Source organism: Mustela lutreola, chromosome 14 (assembly GCF_030435805.1).
Source record: "Mustela lutreola isolate mMusLut2 chromosome 14, mMusLut2.pri, whole genome shotgun sequence".
Taxonomy (NCBI): Eukaryota; Metazoa; Chordata; class Mammalia; order Carnivora; family Mustelidae; genus Mustela; species Mustela lutreola.
Genome location: NC_081303.1, coordinates 3779654 through 3801171, shown reverse-complemented (window position 1 = coordinate 3801171; position 21518 = coordinate 3779654). Strand labels below are relative to the sequence as shown.

At 40.1% G+C, this 21518-nt stretch overlaps 2 protein-coding genes across 3 annotated transcripts in view; one reads left to right on the top strand and one right to left on the bottom strand.

The window, feature by feature from the left end:
* Positions 1 to 18901, top strand: part of LOC131815180 (small ribosomal subunit protein uS5-like) — a 44833-nt gene extending 25932 nt beyond the window's left edge. Inside the window, 5 exon segments of the mRNA XM_059146880.1 lie at positions 16211 to 16332; positions 17387 to 17503; positions 18185 to 18379; positions 18382 to 18423; positions 18426 to 18901. Of these exon segments, the coding sequence (XP_059002863.1) occupies positions 16211 to 16332; positions 17387 to 17503; positions 18185 to 18379; positions 18382 to 18423; positions 18426 to 18901 (952 nt within the window).
* DNM3 (dynamin 3) overlaps positions 1 to 21518 on the bottom strand; it is a 533795-nt gene that overhangs the window by 473618 nt on the left and 38659 nt on the right. The window lies entirely within an intron of this gene.

Sequence of the window (21518 nt, the reverse complement as noted above, 5' to 3'; positions counted from 1 at the left end):
CGTCTCTTATACACAACGAAGTCTATACATCTCAAAGAGGTGACAATGTACATGTCCTGTGGACTTCAGCTCTCTTGACTGGAAAGAAGCCAATTGCAAGGGCTCTTAGTACCCTCCTGTTAGACGTGAAGAAAAAGAAAGGAGTTAAGGGACTCGTGCTGCCACAGAAGTTCACTAGTGACAGAATTGAGGCTATGGCTTCATATTCTGATATCTCATCCCGAGCTTTTTCTAAAGAACTCCCTCCCAAAGAAGTTAGTTGCCTTATACATCAAATTCTCTCTCCAGGAATCCCTACCATTTTTGAAATTTATGTCACTAACACATTAAGAGGAACAGATCAAGAAATTTTATTCTCTACTTTTTACAGAGGTTCATCAGTTTACATTGGGAAAAAAATATTTGTTGAGATCACAGGTTAAGCAAGAGTGAGGAAGGAAGTTGGGGTGAGAGGGAAAACCGAAAGGCTCAGATCTTATCCTTTTGAGGGTGAAATAGAAACAAGTGAAGACTTAGAAACAGAATAACACTACAAAGGCACAGAGACAGAGTTAAGGCCCCATTTAGAATAGCCTGCATGCTAGTAGATAACACGGAACATCACTCCGACATATTTGAAAGGAAGACCTTGGTCCAGTTACACATTTGAGCTGAGAACCCCCTTCCTTCCCTCCTGCTCGGAGACCTCCTTGCAACCAGACTCTCTCCTACATTTTCAACCTCCCCTCTTAAGTGGTTCCTAGAGAGTGTTCCAGCTCTCCATCCATGGGGGGAAGAAACAAGCGAGCACAGGACCACCACCCTTTCCCCCATCATCATTTCACTCATCCCCCCCACTCACTGTCACCCCTCACTGCTCCCTCTGTAGCCACGTTTCCTAAAAGAGGATTCTAAAATCACGCCTCCTTAACTTCGAACACACGCCTGTGCCGCTGAAATTTGGGCCAATCTCCTATTTCACCCTTGAAGCTGCCCTCACCAACAACCTTATTTCTAAAAGCAATGGCACTCCCAGAAGTTATCTTCCCTTGTTCTTTCAGCAAACTTGATATTGCTGACCTCTCTTTCTCTCTCCTCTCCTCTCCTCATGCTTTCTCAGCCAACCTCCTTCCCGCCGGCCCCTCCCACTCTTCCCCCCTCTCCCCCTTTCTGTGTCTTCCATTGGCCACTCCTTGGATTTTTATCAGCCGTCTTCTCATTCTGCGTGTTTCATCAACTCCCTGCTAATAGTTGCCACTCATGAACCAACAGTCCTAATCTCTCTTCTGAGCTCCAAACTTCTCCTTGTTATATCAATATATCACAAGAACTCCAAACTCATCCTGTCCCAAATGGAACACACTGCTTTCCCAGTCTCTTCCTCCTTGATTTTGGTTGTTTCTTTGTTTTTTCTTATAACAGTGCATGGCACCACCAACCAAGCAAAAATCTGGAAGTTCTTGATTTTCTCCCCACCCCTTACTGTCTTCACTCAAGCCCTTGTAAAGTCTGTGTTGCTGATCCTCCCCCACTTGGCAATCTCTTCTTTTGCTGTAGGCTGATCTCTGCAGCACCCTGGAGATTCCATCTTCTTGCTTACAACCTTGCCTTTGCACAGTCTCCTCTACCTGGAGTCCCCTCCCCACTGGCCCCCAGTCGAGACTGGGGAACTAGTCGAGACTCAGCTCAGCGATCAGCCCCTCCAAGATGTCTGTTACTCTGCCGAGGCTGGCCTGTGATAGCCCTACTCTGAATCCCATATTATTTGTAGAAACCTGTATCATAGAGCCAACTACGTTATGTTCATCTATTTTCCATCTTACCGACCGTACTGAAACAAGTATGGAACCCTGTCATCCTCATGTATCCAAATTTCAGTATCATTCCTGGTCCATTATATGCCCTCAAATAATGTTTTACAAATGAATAAAAAAAAATCAACCCACTGTCCACATTTCTGTGCTCCCTGGTCATTTGTTACCAAGTTCAAAATCCTACCCATTCTCAATTGCCCCATTCAAATATCATTTCACGTTCGAAACAGTCCTGATTCCCACCCCATTCTCTTATTTCTCACTTCTGTTATGGTGATTAACTGCAAAGCAAAGTAGACAAAGAAATCTGGGCACTTAGTCTTCTATTATGCTACTGTTGCATTATAGGAGGCTTCAAGCAAAAGGTAATTTAATTCATCTTTTAGTTGTGGCAAAACTAGTGCTTTCCTTCCTTAGGGGTCTTTAGAGGAAAGCACATTCACATCTGAAAGAAACCAAAAGCAGCACACTCGCAAAAACCTCCCCTGCACTACAACTCAGCAGCATCCCACAATCGAGCTTTCAAAAGGAGGCACAGAGCCTGTGTGTGGTGCTGCTTACGAGCCATCACATGGCAGCAGCGGGGACAACACACCAGCCCCGAGCCTGAGACAAAGAGCAGAGATGAAGCCAGCTCTGTTCCTGCTGACGCCACGGAGGCCACTGCTCTCTCGGCGGGGCTGACAACAAACAGGCCTAGGCCGGCTGCAGCCCAGCCAGGCCGGGGAGCGGAGAAGCAAGAAGCTCCCAGAGCCCAGCATCCCCACGCTGGAGGGCACTGCTGCCCTGCTTCCCTTGAGCTCCGGAGACACCTCAGCATCCCTGTCTCCTAAAAAGTGAACAGCAGAACCTCCTTTTGTTTTTCTTTTTCTTTTTTTTTAAAGATTTTATTTATTTATTTATTTGACAGACAGAGATCACAAGCAGGCAGAGAGACAGGCAGAGAGAGAGGGGGAAGCAGGCTTGATCCCAGGACACTGAGGCCATGCATGACCCAAGCTGAAGGCGGAGGCTTAACCCACTGAGCCACCAAGGCACCCCCAGAACCTCCTTTTCAATTAACAAGATTAAAATGAAATTGCAATTGGAAATAACATGACAGCCCCTCTCTTATCCAGGGAGGATACATTCCAAGATCTCAGAGAAGGCCTGAAGCCACGGAGAGTACGGAACCCTACATACACTGTGCGTCCTACACATACATACCTATGATAAAGTTGAATTTATAAATCAGGTACAATAAGAAATTAACAACAATAAATAATAAAATAGAATACTTATAAAAAAAAGTTGTGTGAATGTGTTCTTGGTGTTCTTTTCTTTAAGATTTTACTTATTTATTTGACACAGAGAGATCACAAGCAGGCAGAGAGGCAGGCAGAGAGAGGGGGAAGCAGGCTCCCGGCTAAGCAGAGAGCCTGATGCGGGCTCAAACCCAGGACCCTGAGACCATAATCTGAGCTGAAGGCTGATCTTGGTGTTCTACAATCACCCTTCTTCCTGGGATCTGAGATGATGAAATGCCCCCATGATGAGATGAAGAATGAGAAGGGTATAGGCGCTGTGACATGGCATGAGGCTACTACTGACCTTCTGATGATCGGTCAGAGGAGGATCATCTGCTTCCAGACCACGGCTGACCATGGATAACTGAAACCGCAGAAGCAGAACTAGGGAGGAGGGCTACTGTATGAACATCCAAACAGGGGGACCTATCATACAACGGAATATACTAGAAACCACTAAGAATGGTGTAACAGAATAATTAATATGAAAAAATCACTCTGTACTATTAAGTGAAAAATTAAATCAGCAAACCTAAATGTATAATATATAGAATACATGAACATATATATGTGTATATATATACATTTTCATATCACATAACATAAAAGTATAATATAACATAAGATAAATCTATACCTAAATATTAAAAGTAGTTAACTTCTAGGTAACTAGATTATGGGTAGTTTTTATCTCCTTATTATTTTATTTGTGTTTTCTAAATATACTTCAATGAACATGTATTTCTTTAATAAAGCAAAACAGGTTTCTAAAAAATGAAATCCTCTTTTTTTAAATTTTTTTTAAATCCTCTCTTAATTAAATTTTAGAAACCTCTAAACCTTCATAAGCATATTCTGTTTTTTTAATTTATATCCTAAAGACTTAAAATAAGTTTGTTTTTTAATCTCAGTCTTACTAGGTCTTAGAGGTAATGGAACTAGATTTATAGGATCACTAAATCCACAAAATGACATGGTATGTTCTATACAAAGCTTGCATGTGAAACATGATTCAAAATGAAAGCAATAATAAGAAATGTCCTAGTTTTAAATAATATCTTATTCAGTGGGCACCTGGGTGGCTCAGTTGAAGTGACTGCCTTCAGCTCAGGTCATGATCCTGGAGACCTGGGTTCGAGTCCCATGTTGGGCTCCCTGCTCGGCAGGGAGTCTGCTTCTCCCTCTGATCCTCCCTCTTCTCATGCTCTTTCTCTCTCTCATTCTATCTCTCTCTCTCTCTCTCAAATAAACAAAATCTTAAAAATAATAATATCTTATTCAGAAAAAAGGATGTGGGGAGCTTGGAGGGCTCAATGGGTTAAGCCTCTTTCCTCAGCTCAGGTCATGATCTCAGGGTCCTGGGATCGAGCCCCACATCGGGCTCTCTGCTCAGCAGGAAGCCTCCTTTCCCTCTCTCTCTGTCTGCCTCTCTGCCTACTTGTGATCTCTGTCAAATAAATAAATAAAATCTTTAAAAAAAAAAAAAAAGAAAAGAAAAAAGGTTCCGACAAAGTCAGAAAATCAAAGTTAAATTCTACCACTGGCCAGTTAGAACAAAGATCATATTTTTATTATGTTAATCTACAACTATAGAAAATGCCAGATTGTTCGCAGTAAAGGAAGTTCCTGTCAGATGTTAGATTCTATCTTCACATTAATGAATGAGATGATTTGAAAAGATTCATTTTTTTATTCATTTAGCAGATATTTATTAAGCAAGCATTCACTATGAAATAGCATGTGCTAATTTAGGTTTTCAACCAAAGAACAAATTATCCACATCATGTCCCTTATTCTGTATCAAAAGCTTGACAAAAGATAGACATGATTATTCACTACTGTCAAATCTCTGACATCAGTTCTACTCATTCTCTTTTAAAAAAATTTTTAAATAAATAATAAATAATAATAAAGGGCCACCCTTAACATCTGTGGAGTAGGATAATAGCTTAAGTTGGTAAAGTCATAGTGCTTATTAAATATATAAAATATAATCATATATTTAAGGTTATGAGATATCTTTATGATAACTTAAAACTCACTTTATGTACCCACATATAAATAATACACTGGCTTACATTTCAGATTATATTAGATTGAATCTCCAAAAACCTTGGATTTTTTAATCAAAATTGGTCAAATATTAAACAACTAAAAATAATTTGGGGGTATATGCCACTGTAGTGATGAATACATGTTACTATATATTGTCAAAACCTATAAAACTTTACAGCACAAAGAGTGAAGCTGAAGGCATGCATTTTTTTTTTATCATTAAAGACCCCAGAATGGAATGCAGAATGTGATAAAACACTCTAACTGTATTACAAATGCATGAAACAACCTCACTGAAAGGTGTAGAGGGGTAAGTGCTGACCTAAGTGAGTGGAAATGAGTGAAATCTGCAAGAGTAAAGGCAAAAATGAATCTCGTATAATAAGCCAGTATTCTCGCTGATAAAGCTGGATTCTGACCCGCCCCAGGGATACAAGTTAACAGTCCTGTTACTGCTATCCGTGTGAACTGGAATGAACAATGAAGTAAATAAATAGATGGCCAGAGCCAAGTTTCTTACTGTTGGAATGAGAAAACACAAACCAGCAAGAGAGCAGGCTAGAATTACCCATGTGGCAACCGGTTAGAGTTGGCGATATCAATATGAACTCATTTAATTTAACATAAATGCAGATGGTCATGTAAGAAATATTTATAAATATGTGTCTATACACAGGTTATATATACACAGACATACACACACATATAATCTCCCTGATCTGTCCGTTGAGAGGGCCTCGGAGCAACTACGTACCAGCAGCAATGAGCGCAGCGTAGCATCTTGGTTGCTAATACCATTCTCCATAAAAGGAACCAGAGCTCCTTGGAGAAATAGCTGATTCTGGAACAAGGGCAGGAAATAGAAAAGATGAACCTGGAGCATCTTACAGTGATAGAAAGCAGAGAAGTGCTCAAAACACACACGTGCACACACGCCAGTGATGGAAGTTCGTCAAAGGGATGCAGGAGGTGACTGAAAGAGCTCCTGAGGGAACAGTTTGAGCAACGAAATGAATGGATTATAATCCAAAGTATAAAATAAATAACCATGAGTCCATTTTGGTATAAATAAATGACTAAATAAATAAATAAATAAATGGAGAGGAAACAAAGCTGCCATGCAGAAGAAGTCCAAGTAATTTACACGAACACTGCACCTTCAGGAAGAGAACTCCCACTCCTTCGGTATAGTGACCTCCTCCCACCGAATCTAGTAGGGACAGGAAGAGACCCAGCAAGCATTACCTCAGTCAGATGCTACTGGTCAACACCCGTAGTAACAAGTCATGCTGGGTACCTCGGCGGTTCAGTCAGTTAAGTGTGACTCTTGACTTCACTCTGGTCAAGATCTCAGAGTCATGAGATCAAGCCCCACGTAGGGCCCTGCACTCCCTGGGGACTCTGCTTGAGATTCTCTCCCTCTCCCTTTGCTCCTTCCCCCTGTGCATGTGAGCACATGTATGCTCTTGTCTTCTCTCTCCTAAATAAATAAATAAATCTTTAAACAAAATAGTAATAAATCATGCCAATATTACATCTCTTTGATATGATGTAATGAAAAGGGCAATTTCCCTCTGTCGTCTTTCACCCAAAAACATATAACCCCATGATAAAAACATCAGACAAATTCTGATTGAGAGACATTCCACCGAATACCTGATTGGTACTCAATACTATTGATATCATCAAAAATAAGAGAAGTCTGGTAAGCTGTCATAGCTAGGAAGCCCTAAACAGACTTGGTCACCAAGCACAGTAAGCTATCCTGGACAGACTCCTGGAACAGAAAAAGGCCAGGAGGTAAAAACCAAGAAAATATGAATAAAATATAGACTTTAATTAATAAAAAAAATACATCCATATTGGTTTGATAATTGTAACGAATGTACCGTACTCACGTAAGATTTTTAACAGTGACAGAAAGTGGGTGTGGGGTATATGGGAGCCCTCTGTACTCTGTCATTTTTCTGTAAGTCTAAAACTCTTCTAAAATTAAAAGATATTTAAAATTAATTTGGGAGGAGCTGAGATATCTACTGCATATGACAATTATCCAATTTATACCTCCAGCCCCATTCCTAATACTATATATTGGCATCAACCACCTCCAGCTTTCTAAATGGGAAACTCAGATCTGATGTTTTGTCATTACAGTCCCTTCACTTTGATACTTTTTCGCTCTTGGATAGATTGTGGCCATCCCAGCAATTTGGTTGCAAAAACATATAAAGTCAACTACATAGAAAGATTTTCAGAAACTCGTGTATTTTTAAGAACCAGATTTTTCAACAACCATGTAGAATGACTTTTAGAAACTATGTCTTGTCTATTGTTATTTTACCTTCAGTTCAGAATGCATCGCTGCTTACGTATTGCTTCTGTGATTAGTGTCTTATGATCAAGACCAAAAAGATGTCCTCCTAGATAGATTTATACACACCCTTCCCCTCCAAACACACACAGACAGAATTGGGAGTTATTACTATTCTAGTGTGAATTAAGGTCACTCTATAAATCTCAAATTTATTTTGCAGAAGCAGTGTCAAAAAAAAAGTGCCAACTTAATTTCTTTCCCCATTGGAAGTTGCTTATAAGTTAATTCAACTGACATTGAAAACTTCATATGAATTCTTTTCAATTCAGAGAGTCAAGGAGTAGCTGGTACCATTATTCTAACTTTGAATATGCTATGTTAAATGCATATTTTAAAGCCAGTTTTACTACAGGAAAGTCACCAAGTCAATTTTAAATAAATTTGATTATGTTTTATCTCTAGGAAAGCATCTGTTAGTTTTCTAGGAAAATGAATCAACTAGTCATTTTTTTCTACTTGGCCAGAATTGCTACTTCTATATAAATTCATGAAATAAGTACTTCCATGCAAGGCTGAAGATAGCTTTAAAAAGCCAAATCTTAAAATAAAACTGGAAAACAGATTCACTATGAACATTATTTTTAGCATCCCTCTTACAGTACAATATCAATCTAAGCTTTAAACATGGCCTTACAAAAGGGGTTGCTGCCAGGCTCTATTCTTCTCTTTTGACGTGAGCTATAAAGAATTTGAACATAAAATGTAAATAAGAATGCACGGCCAAATAAATAGCTCATTTTAAGGTGCTACATATCATATCAGCTTTGGAAGAGAGGTTTGATAAGGGGTCCCCAGGCATTTTTAAGGTGCTCTTAATGTTCAACTACCCCTCTCTTCCTCTGGTCCCTTAACTGATAGATCCCCACACCGAGAACAGACATCTGCAGAACTGTGTCCATGACCATGATTTGATTCATCGATCTTACTACAAATAATTAGGGATGATTTGTAGACTCAAGGCTGGTAACCCCACCAATTTTTTCATATACCCTCATTCTCAGCATTCGGTATCACTAAAAATCTATAAATTGTGACAAGTGAATCCTAATCAGAGGAACACAAAATGAGGCTTAAACTCAGATCAGGATGGCCTACTCCACATGCAGACATCCACACCTGCACAGTGGCCACACCAAACACAGTAAATAGTAACACTAAAAACAAAGACACTCAAACCCAAACGTTTTACCTCCTACATCTGTCCCTAGTGTTGTTCAGTCAGTCTCTGCAGTGCATTTCCAGTAAAGAGTAGTTTTAAGAGGCTTTTCATCTTCCCTAATCAGAGACCATATCCTCTACTACCTTCTGGAAGGAGCTTTAATTTTAACAAGCAAACCAGAGTCCATTATCTTGTGTTTAATTTGTTTATATTGGTTTATTTGCCCTAAACTTTTCACAAATCTCAGATAATTCCCAGTTTTAGCCTTCCTAACACTTTCATAACTAAACTTTGACAGGAATTCTTTTCCTGTCACATCCAGGGAGTAGCTAGTTCCTCTGTTCTAACTTTGAACTATGAATATTAGATGAATATTTTAAAGCCAATTGTACTATTCGGGAAAGTCACCAACCCCACTTTAAATAAATGCTACTCTTGTATTTTTCCTTAGAGACATATTCCTTCCTTGATAGTTTGTATATTTCCTGTGACCTTTGTGCTCACAGGACTGTCTATATTGCTGGCTTTGTTAGATAAAATACCTTGCCTGTAAGCTTTCTCTACCGTTTAGACTCTTCATAAGTAAATCATCAGAATTACATTTTTTTATCATCAGCCACCTTCATAGGTCACAGTTCCTTTAAAATATCTACTTTTTCTCTGAACTTCTTAAAATCTACTTTTTCTTCCGAGAGGGAGCTCAGGTGAGGGGTGGGGCAGGGCTGAGGAAGAGGGAGAAAGAGAAATTAAGCAGGCTACATGCTCAGTGGGGGGCTCCATTTTAGGACCCTGAGTTTGTGACCTGAGTGGAAATCAAGGGTTGGACACCTAACTGAGTCACCCAAGCACCCCAAAATCTACTTTTTAAAAATGATATGCAGTACCACCTTGCCTTGACATTATAAATTCTAATAAGGTCAACTTTCCCAGGATTCCTTTTAAGGCCATGGCAACAATATATTATTTGTTAGTCATTGAAAGACACAGAATTATAATTCTCTCCACTGGCTTCGTCCACCTTCAAAGAGATGACACTGTTGGCAAGATAAAAGGAGAATGCATCAGATGTTCTGGCTTAATGATAACTCATATGTGTATAGCACTATTTTCAAAATATTTTCACATGCATTATCACACATTTAATTCTCACAATAAACTTAGAAGTTTGGAAAAGCAGATGTTATTGCCTGAAAGCTAAAAACAGTTAAAATTATTTACTTAAGGCTACAAGGCCAAGCAAATGGAAATTGATACCTATTGAGTGGTTTGTTCCATTATAATGCCTTCCTCTTCTTTTAGCAGAATCAGACTTGTAGTCAACAATAAGATACTAGAAGTTCCCCATGCCTATTAGTTCTTGCATCTATGCTAGTATTATAATCTATATTAAGAATTTTTAGTTGTTTCTTTCTTTTTTTTTTTTTTTTAAGATTTCTTAACCAATCTCTCCACCCAATGTGGGGTTCAAACTCACAACCCTGAGATCAGGAGTCACATGTTCTACAGTGAGCCAGCCACGTGCCCCAGAACTCTTAATTGTTTTGAATAGCTACAGTTTGCTCTCTGGGAAAGTGATATTTCCCATCCACTCAGAAAAATGAACCTCATATGATCTTGGTTTTATTACCAGCTCTACTATCTTTTCACTGTATAAGCCTGGGAATTGGCTTCAAAACTTCATTGCAAATATTACTAATTTTGCACATTTCACAAGCAAATGTCTTTCCTAATCATTAAGAAAAACAAAACTCCCTCCACATTCTTAACATATAATGATAATAACCAGCTGATTTCTAACATGGGTAATATAATAAGAAAAAAAAAAAAGAAATACTAAGGGGAAAAAAAGAAAAAGAAAGTAGAAAATAACCAAGAATTTCTTGTTCACATGGGTATTAAAATATAAGACGCATCACAGAAAGCATAATAGACTCACAGCCCTTTTTAAAATTAATCAGATTGTAAGGATTGGTTTATATATATTCTAAAGGTTCCATTTGTTTCAGTTGGGAAAAAAAGACAATGGGAAAAAACTACATTAGCAGGACACTCCTTAAAATAACTTAATAATTTAGTAATAATATATTAACAGCGAGTGAAATAAATATCAACTCTTTTGAAATATTGACAAGATATATACACATTTATACATACATAGTTTGCATAAATGTGTTTATAAATTATCAAAGAAATGTTAGAAGTAGAAATTTGTGAAAGAATCACCTATTTAGGGACACCTGGGTGGCTCAGTGGGTTGAAGCCTCTGCCTTCGGCTCAGGTCATGGTCTCAGAGTCCTGGGATAGAGCCCTCAATAGGGCTCTCTGCTCAGCAGGAAGGCTGCTTCCCCCCTCTCTCTCTGCCTGCCTCTCTGCCTACTAATCATCTCTATCAAATAAATAAATAAAATATTTTTTTTAAAAAAGAATCATCTATTTAACCAAGTAAATAAAGCACAACAAAAATAAATACAAGATTAACCTTTTTTATGGATCCTACAGTTCACTGGGAAAAGATCCATAAAGGATAGAATGATTGGTACAGCACAGGGACAATAGCTGATGGTATTGTAAGAGCATCTTGTGGTGGCGGATGGTAGCTGATGAGGAGAACAAAGGCAAAATAAATGTAAATAAAACTAAATTTCTTTATAACTTGCAGCCATTGACAAGTACTTGAGACCCTCTTAGTGACATTCCTCAAGGAACTCACAATTGCTTTAAAGTTAATGTTTTGCTAGAGGCAAAAAGCAACCTTAGCATGACGAGGTTGGTCCCTCCAGGGTTCTGTAAGTCTTCTTTAACAGACAGAAAACCCTTTTGAAAACTTCTTTTATCTCCCCCACTCTCAATTTAAAGGTACACAGTCAATCACTCCTCACAATCCCAGGGCAGCTCTTTCTGCTCATGGGTCCTATTCCATACTTTAACCAAAAGAAAAAAGAAAAAGAAAAAAAGAAATCTTTTTTTACCCAGAAAACAGCTCTAGAATTCTTTTTGGAATGCTACCTCCCAGCCCACATCACATCAACAGCTACACTTGTGGGGAGCATAGCATAACATAGAGATTGCTGAATCACTGTGTTTTATTAACTAAATCTAATGTAACATTGTATGTCAACTATACTGAAAAAAGAAGAGGAAAAATGGAACGATTTTGCTACTCTGATAGACCCTGGCAATGATAAAGGTAAACCAAAGAACTTACTTTAAGAAAATGACTAAGAGGGGCACCTGGGAGGCTTAGTCCTTGGGCCTCTGCCTTTGGCTCAGGTCATGATGCCAGGGTCTCTCTGCTTTTCCCTCTCCCACAACCCCCTGCTTATGTTCCTGCTCTTGCTTTCTCTCTCTCTCTCTCTCTGTCAAAAAAATGAATAAAATCTTTATAAAAATTAAAAATAAATAAAGACTAAGAATTGGCTTTAGAGTTAATACAACTGTGAAAACTATAGACAACCTTTTAAATACTAGATGTAAACAAAATTTTAAAAGATTATGTTCCATAAACATATAAACGTATACTTTATGTAAGATTTTATTTATTTATTTGACAGAGAGGGGGAGGGAGAAGCAGACTCCCTGCTGAGCCAGGAGCCTGATGCAGGACCCAATCCCAGGTTTTTTGTTTTGTTTGTTTGTTTTTAAGATTTTATTTATTTATTCGGAATGTGTACTTTGTATAAACAGAGAAGAGACACTCCGTATTTAGAAGTAATGGTCACTAGTTCAGGGATATAATAGTCTTTAGGTTCTGATTCCAGTGTGACCTTGGGCAAGAGAACTTTCACCCAAATAACCTTATTTTTTAAATGAGGGTATAGGATTGGATAACTTCTAAAGTCCTAATACCTCTAGAATCTTGTGATTCTAGGAATAACAGTGTAAGGCCACCAGCCTGAATGTAATCAATTTTAGACTTCCAGTAGGAAATAGGAAGTTTCTTTTCCACACCCCAGAGGTAATTGGCTTTTCTCTCACAGCAACAGCATCTCCAGTAATTCAACTGCTTGATAAATTTACTTTCTCCTCCTTTTCATGATAATGTGTTATTATCCAATCATAACACATTTCAATATAATTCTATTATAACCAATGGGAAATAACTTTCTCGTAAGAAGATGTGAAATGCGTCTTTCAAACATTAAGCCAGCAAAGATCAGTGTGTGTCCACTTGCAAAAACAATTCAGCTTCAAGAGAGCTGTGTGAGCCTGAAGAAATGCTAACCCGGCAGTCATTAGCCAAATGGCTTGTAAATGAAATTGCTACACACATGTTCATTGCTAATGATTTCTTAACTTAATCTTCAGAGTGTAAGACTAAAACTTTTATGTCTGCCCTTTCTTATTTCAAATTCAAGCCACAGCCAGAACACAATAACCTTTGATTCTAACTCTTCTGTGAAGGACTCCCATATCATTCCAAAATTCCTAAAAGCACAATGTAAATAACAAAGCAAAGGTAATTTTCCATGTAACAAGTTACTGACCAATGGGATTCTTTAAAGAAGAGGGAGGCAGGCAGAAGAGGGGAGGAGACAAAAGAAAGTATCACTGAAATTCATTTTAGCCACAGTAACACAACTCCCCCCAGTTGTTTCTTATACAAGCATACCCCCTTTTAATGCTTTGTTGCATTTTTTTTTAACAAATCGAAGGTTTGTAGCAACGCTGTGTCAAGGAAGTCTATCAGAGCCAATTTTCAAACAGCATTTGTTTATTTCGTGTCTCTATGTCACAGTTCACTAATTCTTAAAATATTCCGAACTTTTCCATTGTTATTATATTTGTTACAGTGATCTGTGACCAGTGATCTTTGATGTCACTATTGGAATTGTTTTGGAGCACTAAGAACTGCACCCGTGTAAGAAGACAATAAACTTAATCCACAAATGTCCCATGCCTCCTGACCGCTCTATTCACTGACGACGCTTCCCTGCCATTCTCCCTCGCCTCTGGCCTCCCTAATCCCTAAGACAAAACAATGCTGAAATTAGGCCAACTAATAACCCAACAACGGTCCCTCAGTGTTCAAGTCAAAGAAAGAGCTGCACATTGTTCAGTTTAAAGCAAAAGCTAGAAATGATTAAACTCGGTGAGGAAGGCATGCAGAGAGCTGAGACAGGCCAAGAGCTGAGATAGGCCGAGAGCTAGGTCCCTTGCTCCAGGCAGCCAAGTTATGAATGCAGAAATTTAAAGTGCATATATAAGTACAACAATGATAAGAAAGTGAAACAGCTTGGGCTGCCTGGGTAGCTCAGTTGTTTAAGTGGCCAGCTCTTGGTTTCAGCTCTGGTCATGAACTCAAGGTCTTGGGAACCAGCCCCAAGGTGGGCTCCACACTCAGCTGGGAGCCTGCTTGTCTGCTCTCCCTCTGCCCCCTCCTCACAGTGCGCGCATATCCACACGGGCTCTCCCTCTCTTCCTAAAATAAATAAATCCTTTTAAAAAAAAGAAAAGAAGATAAAACAGCTTTATTGCTGATAAGAATAAAACTTTAGTGGTCTGGATAGAAGACCAAACCAGTCCTTTCTCTTAAGAGAATGAATTAGGGGACACCCGGGTGGTTCAGTCCGTTAAGCATCTGCCTTCAGCTCAGGTCATGATCCCAGAGTCCCGGGACTGAGTTCCACGTCAAGATCCTTGCTCAGCATGGAGCCTGCTTCTCCCTCTGCCTGCTCTGCCTGTAGCTCTCGGTGCTTCTGCTCTCAATCTGACAAATAAATAAATATAATCTTAAAAAGAGAGAAAGAGAATGAATTAGACCAAAGCCTAATCCAAGAGCAAGGCCCTAACTCTCTTCAATTCTGTGAAGACTCAGGGAAGTGTGTTAGGTGCTCAAGACAAATCTGAAGCCCGCAGAGATGGGCCGGCGAGGCAGAAGGAAGAGGAGCCGACCCCCTAACATACAGATGCAAGGACAAGCAGCCAGTGCGGACGGAGAAGCGACAGCAAATCATCCGGAAGATGGAGCTAAGATAATTAATGCAGGTGGTTATGAGGGAGCAGAAGCGTAGCTGAAGACAAAGCATAAACTGACCCCTGCAACCTCCCACCAGCCCCCCTTCTCCTGGGTGGGACATGCACGGTATTCTTCTAGAAAGCTCCCTACTGTCTTAAAGTTAATGCTTTACTAGAGGGAAAAACCACCTTAACTTGACTATGGCCAAGGCAGGCCTCCAGAATCTTGTAGGTCGTCTTCTTTAGCATATGGAAGTTCTTTTGAAAACCTCCCTTTTTCCTTACCTGCCCCAGCTCCACAGTGTATGATCAATTGCCCCTGACAACCCCAGTGCAGCTCTTTCTGCCCACAGGTCCTCCCGGTGCTTTAATAAACCCACTTTTTTTTGCACAAAGACATGTCAAGAATTCTTTCTTGGCCTTCGGCTCTGGACCTCCACCCCACCACACCTCACCTCTATTCCAAAACTACATCATTTACACTAATCAACAGATTTTCAGTGTAGATGAAACAGTCTTCTTCGGGAATATGCCATCTAGGGCTTTCATAATTAGAGAAGTCATTATCCGGCTTCAACGCTTCAAAGGACACACCGACTCTCTCATTAGCGGCTAATACAGCTGGTGACTTTAAGTCGAAGCCAGTGCTCGCTCACCATTCCGAAAATCCTAGGGCACTTAAGAATTAAGCTTAGGGGCACCTGGGTGGCTCAGTGGGTTAAGCCTCTGCCTTCGGCTCAGGTCATCATCTCGGGGTTCTGGGATCGAGTCCCACATCAGGCTCTCTGCTCAGCAGGGAGCCTGCTTCCTCTTCTCTCTCTGCCTGCCTTTCTACCTACTTGTGATCTCTGTCAAATAAACTAAAAAAAAAAAAAAAAGAATAAAACTTAATCTACTCTCCCTGTGCTCTAGAAAATGGAACCACAAAGTCTATAGAACAGTACATCATCTGTTTACAACAAGGTTTACTGAATATTCTAAGCCCTGTTGAGACCTATTTTAAACCCAGTTGAGACCTACTGCTCAGAAGAATGTTCCTTTATTCCTAATGTTCCTTTCAGAATATTACTGCTCATTGACAGTAAAGCTGATCACTCAAGAGCTCCAATGGAGATGTAAGACGTGATTCATGCATCCACTCTGCAGGCCATAAATCAAGTCGTCATTTTTAGCTTTCAAGTCTTCTTATTTAAGAAATACATTTCATACAGTTAGAGCTGCCATAGATAATGATTTCTGTGATGGATCTGGGCAGAGTCAATTGAAAACTTCTCGGAAAAGATTCGTCATTCAAGATGCCATTAAGAACAACTATGATTCATAGGAAAGGTCAAAATCCCAAGATGAATATGAGTTTGGAAGAAATCGATTCCAACCCTCATGGATGACTTTGAGAGATTCAAGACTCCAGAGGCGGAAGGAACTGTAGACGTGGTAGACGTAGCAAGAGAACTAGAATGACAAGTGGAGCCTGAAGATGGGACCAAATTGTTGGAATCTCTTGATAAAACTTGAACGGATGGTGAGTTGTTTCCTAGAGATGAGCCCAGAAAGTGGTTTCTTGAGACAGAATCTGCTCCTGGTGAAGATGCCGTGAAGACCGCTGCCATGACCACAAGGGATTTAAAACCTACACGTCATTGCCAACGCAGTGGCAGGATGAGAGCGCACTGATTCCAATTACGAAAGAAGTTCTGCTGTCGCACAATGGTACAGAACAGCAACACATGCTTCAAACTGTCATGAAATTAAGACTCAACTCATACAGGAAATCTCGCTGTTGTCTTATTTTTAAAAACTTCCACAGCCTCCCCAGCCTTTAGCAACCACCACCCTGACTGAGTCAGCTGCCATCGACGTCAAGGCAAGACCCTCTCTCCGCAAAAACAAAACCTGCTGAAGGCTCAGGTGAGAGTTAGCATTTTTCAGCAATAAAATATTTTTAATTGAGGTATATGCAATTTTTAGGCATAAGGCTACTTCACAGTTAATAGATTACCGTGGAAGGTAAACATAACTTTTATACATACCAGAAAACCAAAAACTTCATTTGACTCGTGTTATTGTGATATTCACTTTGTTGAACTGCTCTGGACTAGAAACGGCAGTAACTCAGAGGTACGTCTGATCTGCTTTGCCCCCAGGCTTTCTATCTCTAAAACGGTTTCAAATGCCTCACTATGCTGAACTTCTGTTATGATCCCCTCTAGTCTATACACATTAAATTCATAAACACTAAAGTCCCGTGTAACTTGGTACTCATTTCTTTTTCTTTTAAAGATTCTATTTTTATGTAGTCTCCACACCCAATGTGGGGCTCAAACTCACAACTCTGAGATTAAATCACACATTCTACCCACTGAGCCAGCCAGTTGCCCCATACTCACTTCATTACTATCCAGGGGGCTCTGCAGACTAATCATTTAGACTACAAGTAAGAGACTTTACCATTTCTATAGGAAAAGCAGCTTAACAACTTGACACATTTCCTAAACAAGAGATTATAATCTCACAAAGTTGCTATATATTAACAAGAACCAATATTTCAGTTCATATCTCACAAAGGAAGCATCACATTCATTTACTGCCATAAAATACAATAAGTTAAACAGCTATTTAGTAGTTTTTTAGTTCATTATATTCCTGAAGTCATTTGATTTAATCAAAACTCCCAGAATTCCGGTTAAGACCCGTCCAGCCCCTGGAAGAGTCCCACTACTGTCAATAAGGTTTTGCCCTCTTGATGCTCTTGGGAACCCCGCAGCCATCATGTCAACAAGTTCAAGCAGCCCGCTGAAGAGTAAGAAACCGCAAGAGAATAACAGCAGTGTCCCAGTCACCAGCCAGCCAGCCTCAACTGACCCAGCAGCTGTCCCTATGAGTGAGTCCCAGCAAAAATCAGCTGAGCCCTGCTGAGCAAAGCCTGAACCGCTGATTCCACAAGATCATGAGCTGCATAAATGGCTGCTACCCTAAGCCACTAAGTTCTGATGTGATTTGTTGCAGCGCAAAGTCTAACTGATAGAAAACTCAAAGCCTTGTAGGGAAGCCAGAGTTGTATACAAGAGAACACAGAACAGCACGAGGGCGGCAATCTGGCCCCGAGGGTAAGAGTCACGGATGATTTGGAGGAGCCGGTGATTGCCGGGCTGGGTGCGTGTGGAGGATTACAAGACACTGTTAGGAAAAGAATCACAGAGAAGATGATGCATATTATTTTTCCTTCATTCTGAGGAAAAGAACCACTTCAGGAGCTGACAGACTTACCCAACCTCTGCTTCCTCCATTGTTAATACAAATCCCCAGAGGGAACGCCAGAACCAAATCACCATCTGTGGGCTACTGTTTCACTGGGAAACCACAGACTAGTCTTCCAACCAAAAAGTCTCTCTCTCAGACCCCAAGGAGTTTCACTAAGACTGAAATCAGCTTCTTCTCTGAGAAAACACCAAACGGTGGATGAAGGGCTAGGGGACCCTGGAATGCAAGGCCACAGATCTGGCATCTGGGGCCAGAGTTGCAGCTATGGTAGGGCGGGGTGGAGGCCACAGAGCTTGAAGAGCTCAGGGAGGCAAGGGTGAATACAAGGAGTGGATCCCTGTCACCACACTGGGCCCCCTGATTAAGGACACAAAGATCAAGTCCCTGGAGGAGATCTATACCTTCTCCCTGCCCATCAGAGAATCTGAAATCGCGGACTCTTTCCTGGGCGCATCCCTCAAGGATGAGGTTTTGAAGATCAGGCCTGCACAAAAGCAGACCGTGCTGCCCAGCGGACCAGGTTCAAGACGTTTGTTGCCATCGGGATTACAGTGGACATGTCGGGCTGGGTGTTAAGTGCTCCAAGGTGGTAACCACTACCACCCATGGGGCCACCATCCTGGCTGAGCTTTCCATGTGGCAAGCCTACCAGGGGAACAAGATCAGCCCACCCAATGCTGTCCCAGGCAAGGTGACCGGCTGCTATGGGCTCTGCTGCGCTCCTAGGGGGCCTCACTGCGCTCCCAGAGGTATGGTCTCAGCCTGTGTGCCCAAGAAGCTCCTGATGATGGCCGGTGCTGACAACTGCTACACTTCAGCCAGGGGCAGCACTGCCACATGGGGCAACTTTGCCACGGCTATCTTCAACGCCATTTCCAAGACCTACAGCTGTGTCACCCCTGACCTCTGGAAAGAGACCATGTTCACCAAGTCTCCCTATCAGGGATTCACCGACCATCTTGTAAAGACCCACACCAGGCTGCTGCTGTGGCCACCACATACAAGAAAAATAAAGTGAACTAAAGCTTGTTTAAGGACACCTGGGTAGCTCAGTTGGTTGAGCATCTGCCTTCAACTCAGGTCATGATCCCAGTGTCTCGTGATCAAGTCCTGCCTCAGGCTCCTTGCTTAGCGGGGAGCCTGCTTCTCCCTCTGCCCACTGCGCAGCTCTCACGCTCTCTCTCTTTCCCTCGCTGGCAAATAAACAAATAAAATCTTCAAAAAAAAAAAAAAGACTGAAGTCAGGCAAGACCTTGAAGATGCAGCCAAGTTGAACATCTGTTTAACTCAGCTACGTTCAGTTCCCTGTGATCTCCCAGAAGTCAGGCTGAGAAAATGACAATGCACTGTCACTGCAGGTGGCAGGACAAGCACTTGGAGCAGACAGATACATTGGCACATCGAGAGAGCGAATCCTTATCTAGAAAGAGGCTCCAAAACTCAAGACTGGAATGTCCTGAGCTTCTGAAACAATTCAAATGCCCAACAATAAGACGGCATTTAAATACATGTTAGTGTAACTGTAATGAAGAATATAAGGAAGCTACTAAAAATATCCTTTCCAAGAGCTTTCAATGACTTGGGAAATTCTCATAAAATCAGATACAAAAATTGTGTATATACAATGATCCCTATTATGTAAAAAAATAAATCATAGGGAGAAAAAGAAGTAAGTTTGCCTAAATGTCTATAGTAACCGTGGGTACCAGGATCATGGGTGAATGTTTTCTTTCTTACATATTTCCACATTTTTGAAACTAAAATATAAACTCATATGCTTCAAAAATTGAATCATACAATTCAAAATTAAAAGTCTATATAACAACTGGCCTATATTCTTCAAAAAATATGAATGTCATGAAAGAAAAGGAAAGGCTAGGATACTGGGTTTTTTAAATTTTTTTTAAGTTTTATTTAAGTAATCTCTACACCCTACAAGGGGCTCAAATTCATGACCCCAAGGATCAAGAGTTGCACATTCCTCTGACTGAGCCAGCCAGGTGCCGCTAGGAAATTATTTTAGATTAAAGTAAACTAGAAACCTAGCTCTATGGTACCATTTGTCCCCTGCCTGAAGTCTCCTATTACCTCATCTGAAATTTCTCAGTCCTATAAATTTGCCCAAGTGTATAACCATCAAGTGCACCTCTTGGGCCCTCCACCTAGTTCTACATGAAAACATAAAACTGGACAGGAGAATTTTCATATTAAATAGCATTGTCCATACATTGTTCATGTCCTCAAATTTTAAGATCCTAAAAGAAATGGCTATATCTTAAGTATATTCTACATTACACTTGATGTATATTTAATATTATGATCACAAAATTAAAGAAGTTTACATCTTGGAAAACCCACATCATCAAGAATTAATTCCATCTTACATATGAATAATAGTTGGTGGTATAAGTGATAGGACAGTAAACAAATGTTTTATAAGGAACTGACTGAAAAACAAAATAAATTAGTATATCATGAATGTAACTATATTATTACACAATTACTAAGAAAAGTCAAAGGACAGCATTACAAATGTTCTTAATAAAATAATTTCAATAAATATTATTGTACTTTGAGATTTGGGCAGGTTCCAACAAAATTAATGTCACTCGCAACCAAAAAAATACTTCCCAATAAATTATCCACAAAATAATTCAAGATACCTAGTTAAATTTAGCAGAAAAAAAAATGACATTTTTTTTTTTTACTTTACTATATATTCTGCCTATGTATTTTGAATGGAACATATAGTTGATAATTCATTTTTGAAATTTTTGATAATCCTTTTCTTACAATACAAGTGCCATGTGCTCATTTGGATAAAAATTTTAAAATATAAATAAATTTTAAAAATCAATTCCAATTCCATCAACCAACAATGTCTTAATATTTTTTAATCTTAGACCTTTCCAGACATTTTTACCCACATAATTTTCATAACAACACTCTCTATGTCACACTCTACATAGTTTGAGAACTTCTTTGTCCACTTAACAGTATAGTATTATTCTTTAGTAACAAATATTACCTCTTTCACCATCAGATTTATAGATTTCATATTAGTCTATATCAAAATATACCAAATGTGGGAGTGCCTGGGTGGCTCAGTCGTTAAGCGTCTGCCTTCAGCTTAGGTCATGATCCCAGAGTCCTGGGATCGAGTCCCAAATCAGGCTCCCTGCTCACCGGGAAGCCTGCTTCTCCCTCTCCCACTGCCCCTGCCTGGGTTCCCTCTCTCGCTGTGTCTTTCTTTGTCAAATAAATAAATAAAATATTGGGAAAAAAAAAGATATACCAAATGTTTGACATTTAGTTTGTTTCCATTTTCTTCTAACATATACAAATTTATAAACCACTACCAATATCGTTAATTATTTTCATGGACAAGCTCTTTTTTTCCCCCTGTTTTATTTAAGTCCTCTCTACACCCGACATGGGGCTGGAACTCACAACTCCAAGATCAAGACAACAAACAAAGGCAGTCAGGTGCCCCTTGTGGACAAGCTTTCTTAAAGGAAGAAAGGGCTCTCACAGTCACAGAGCGGCCCCCAGCAGAAGCTTCGGGACGAGACAGGAAGGCGTCCCCTCCTGGTCACTGAATGAGTACCTTCAACCGACGACACTCCTTGTGTCAG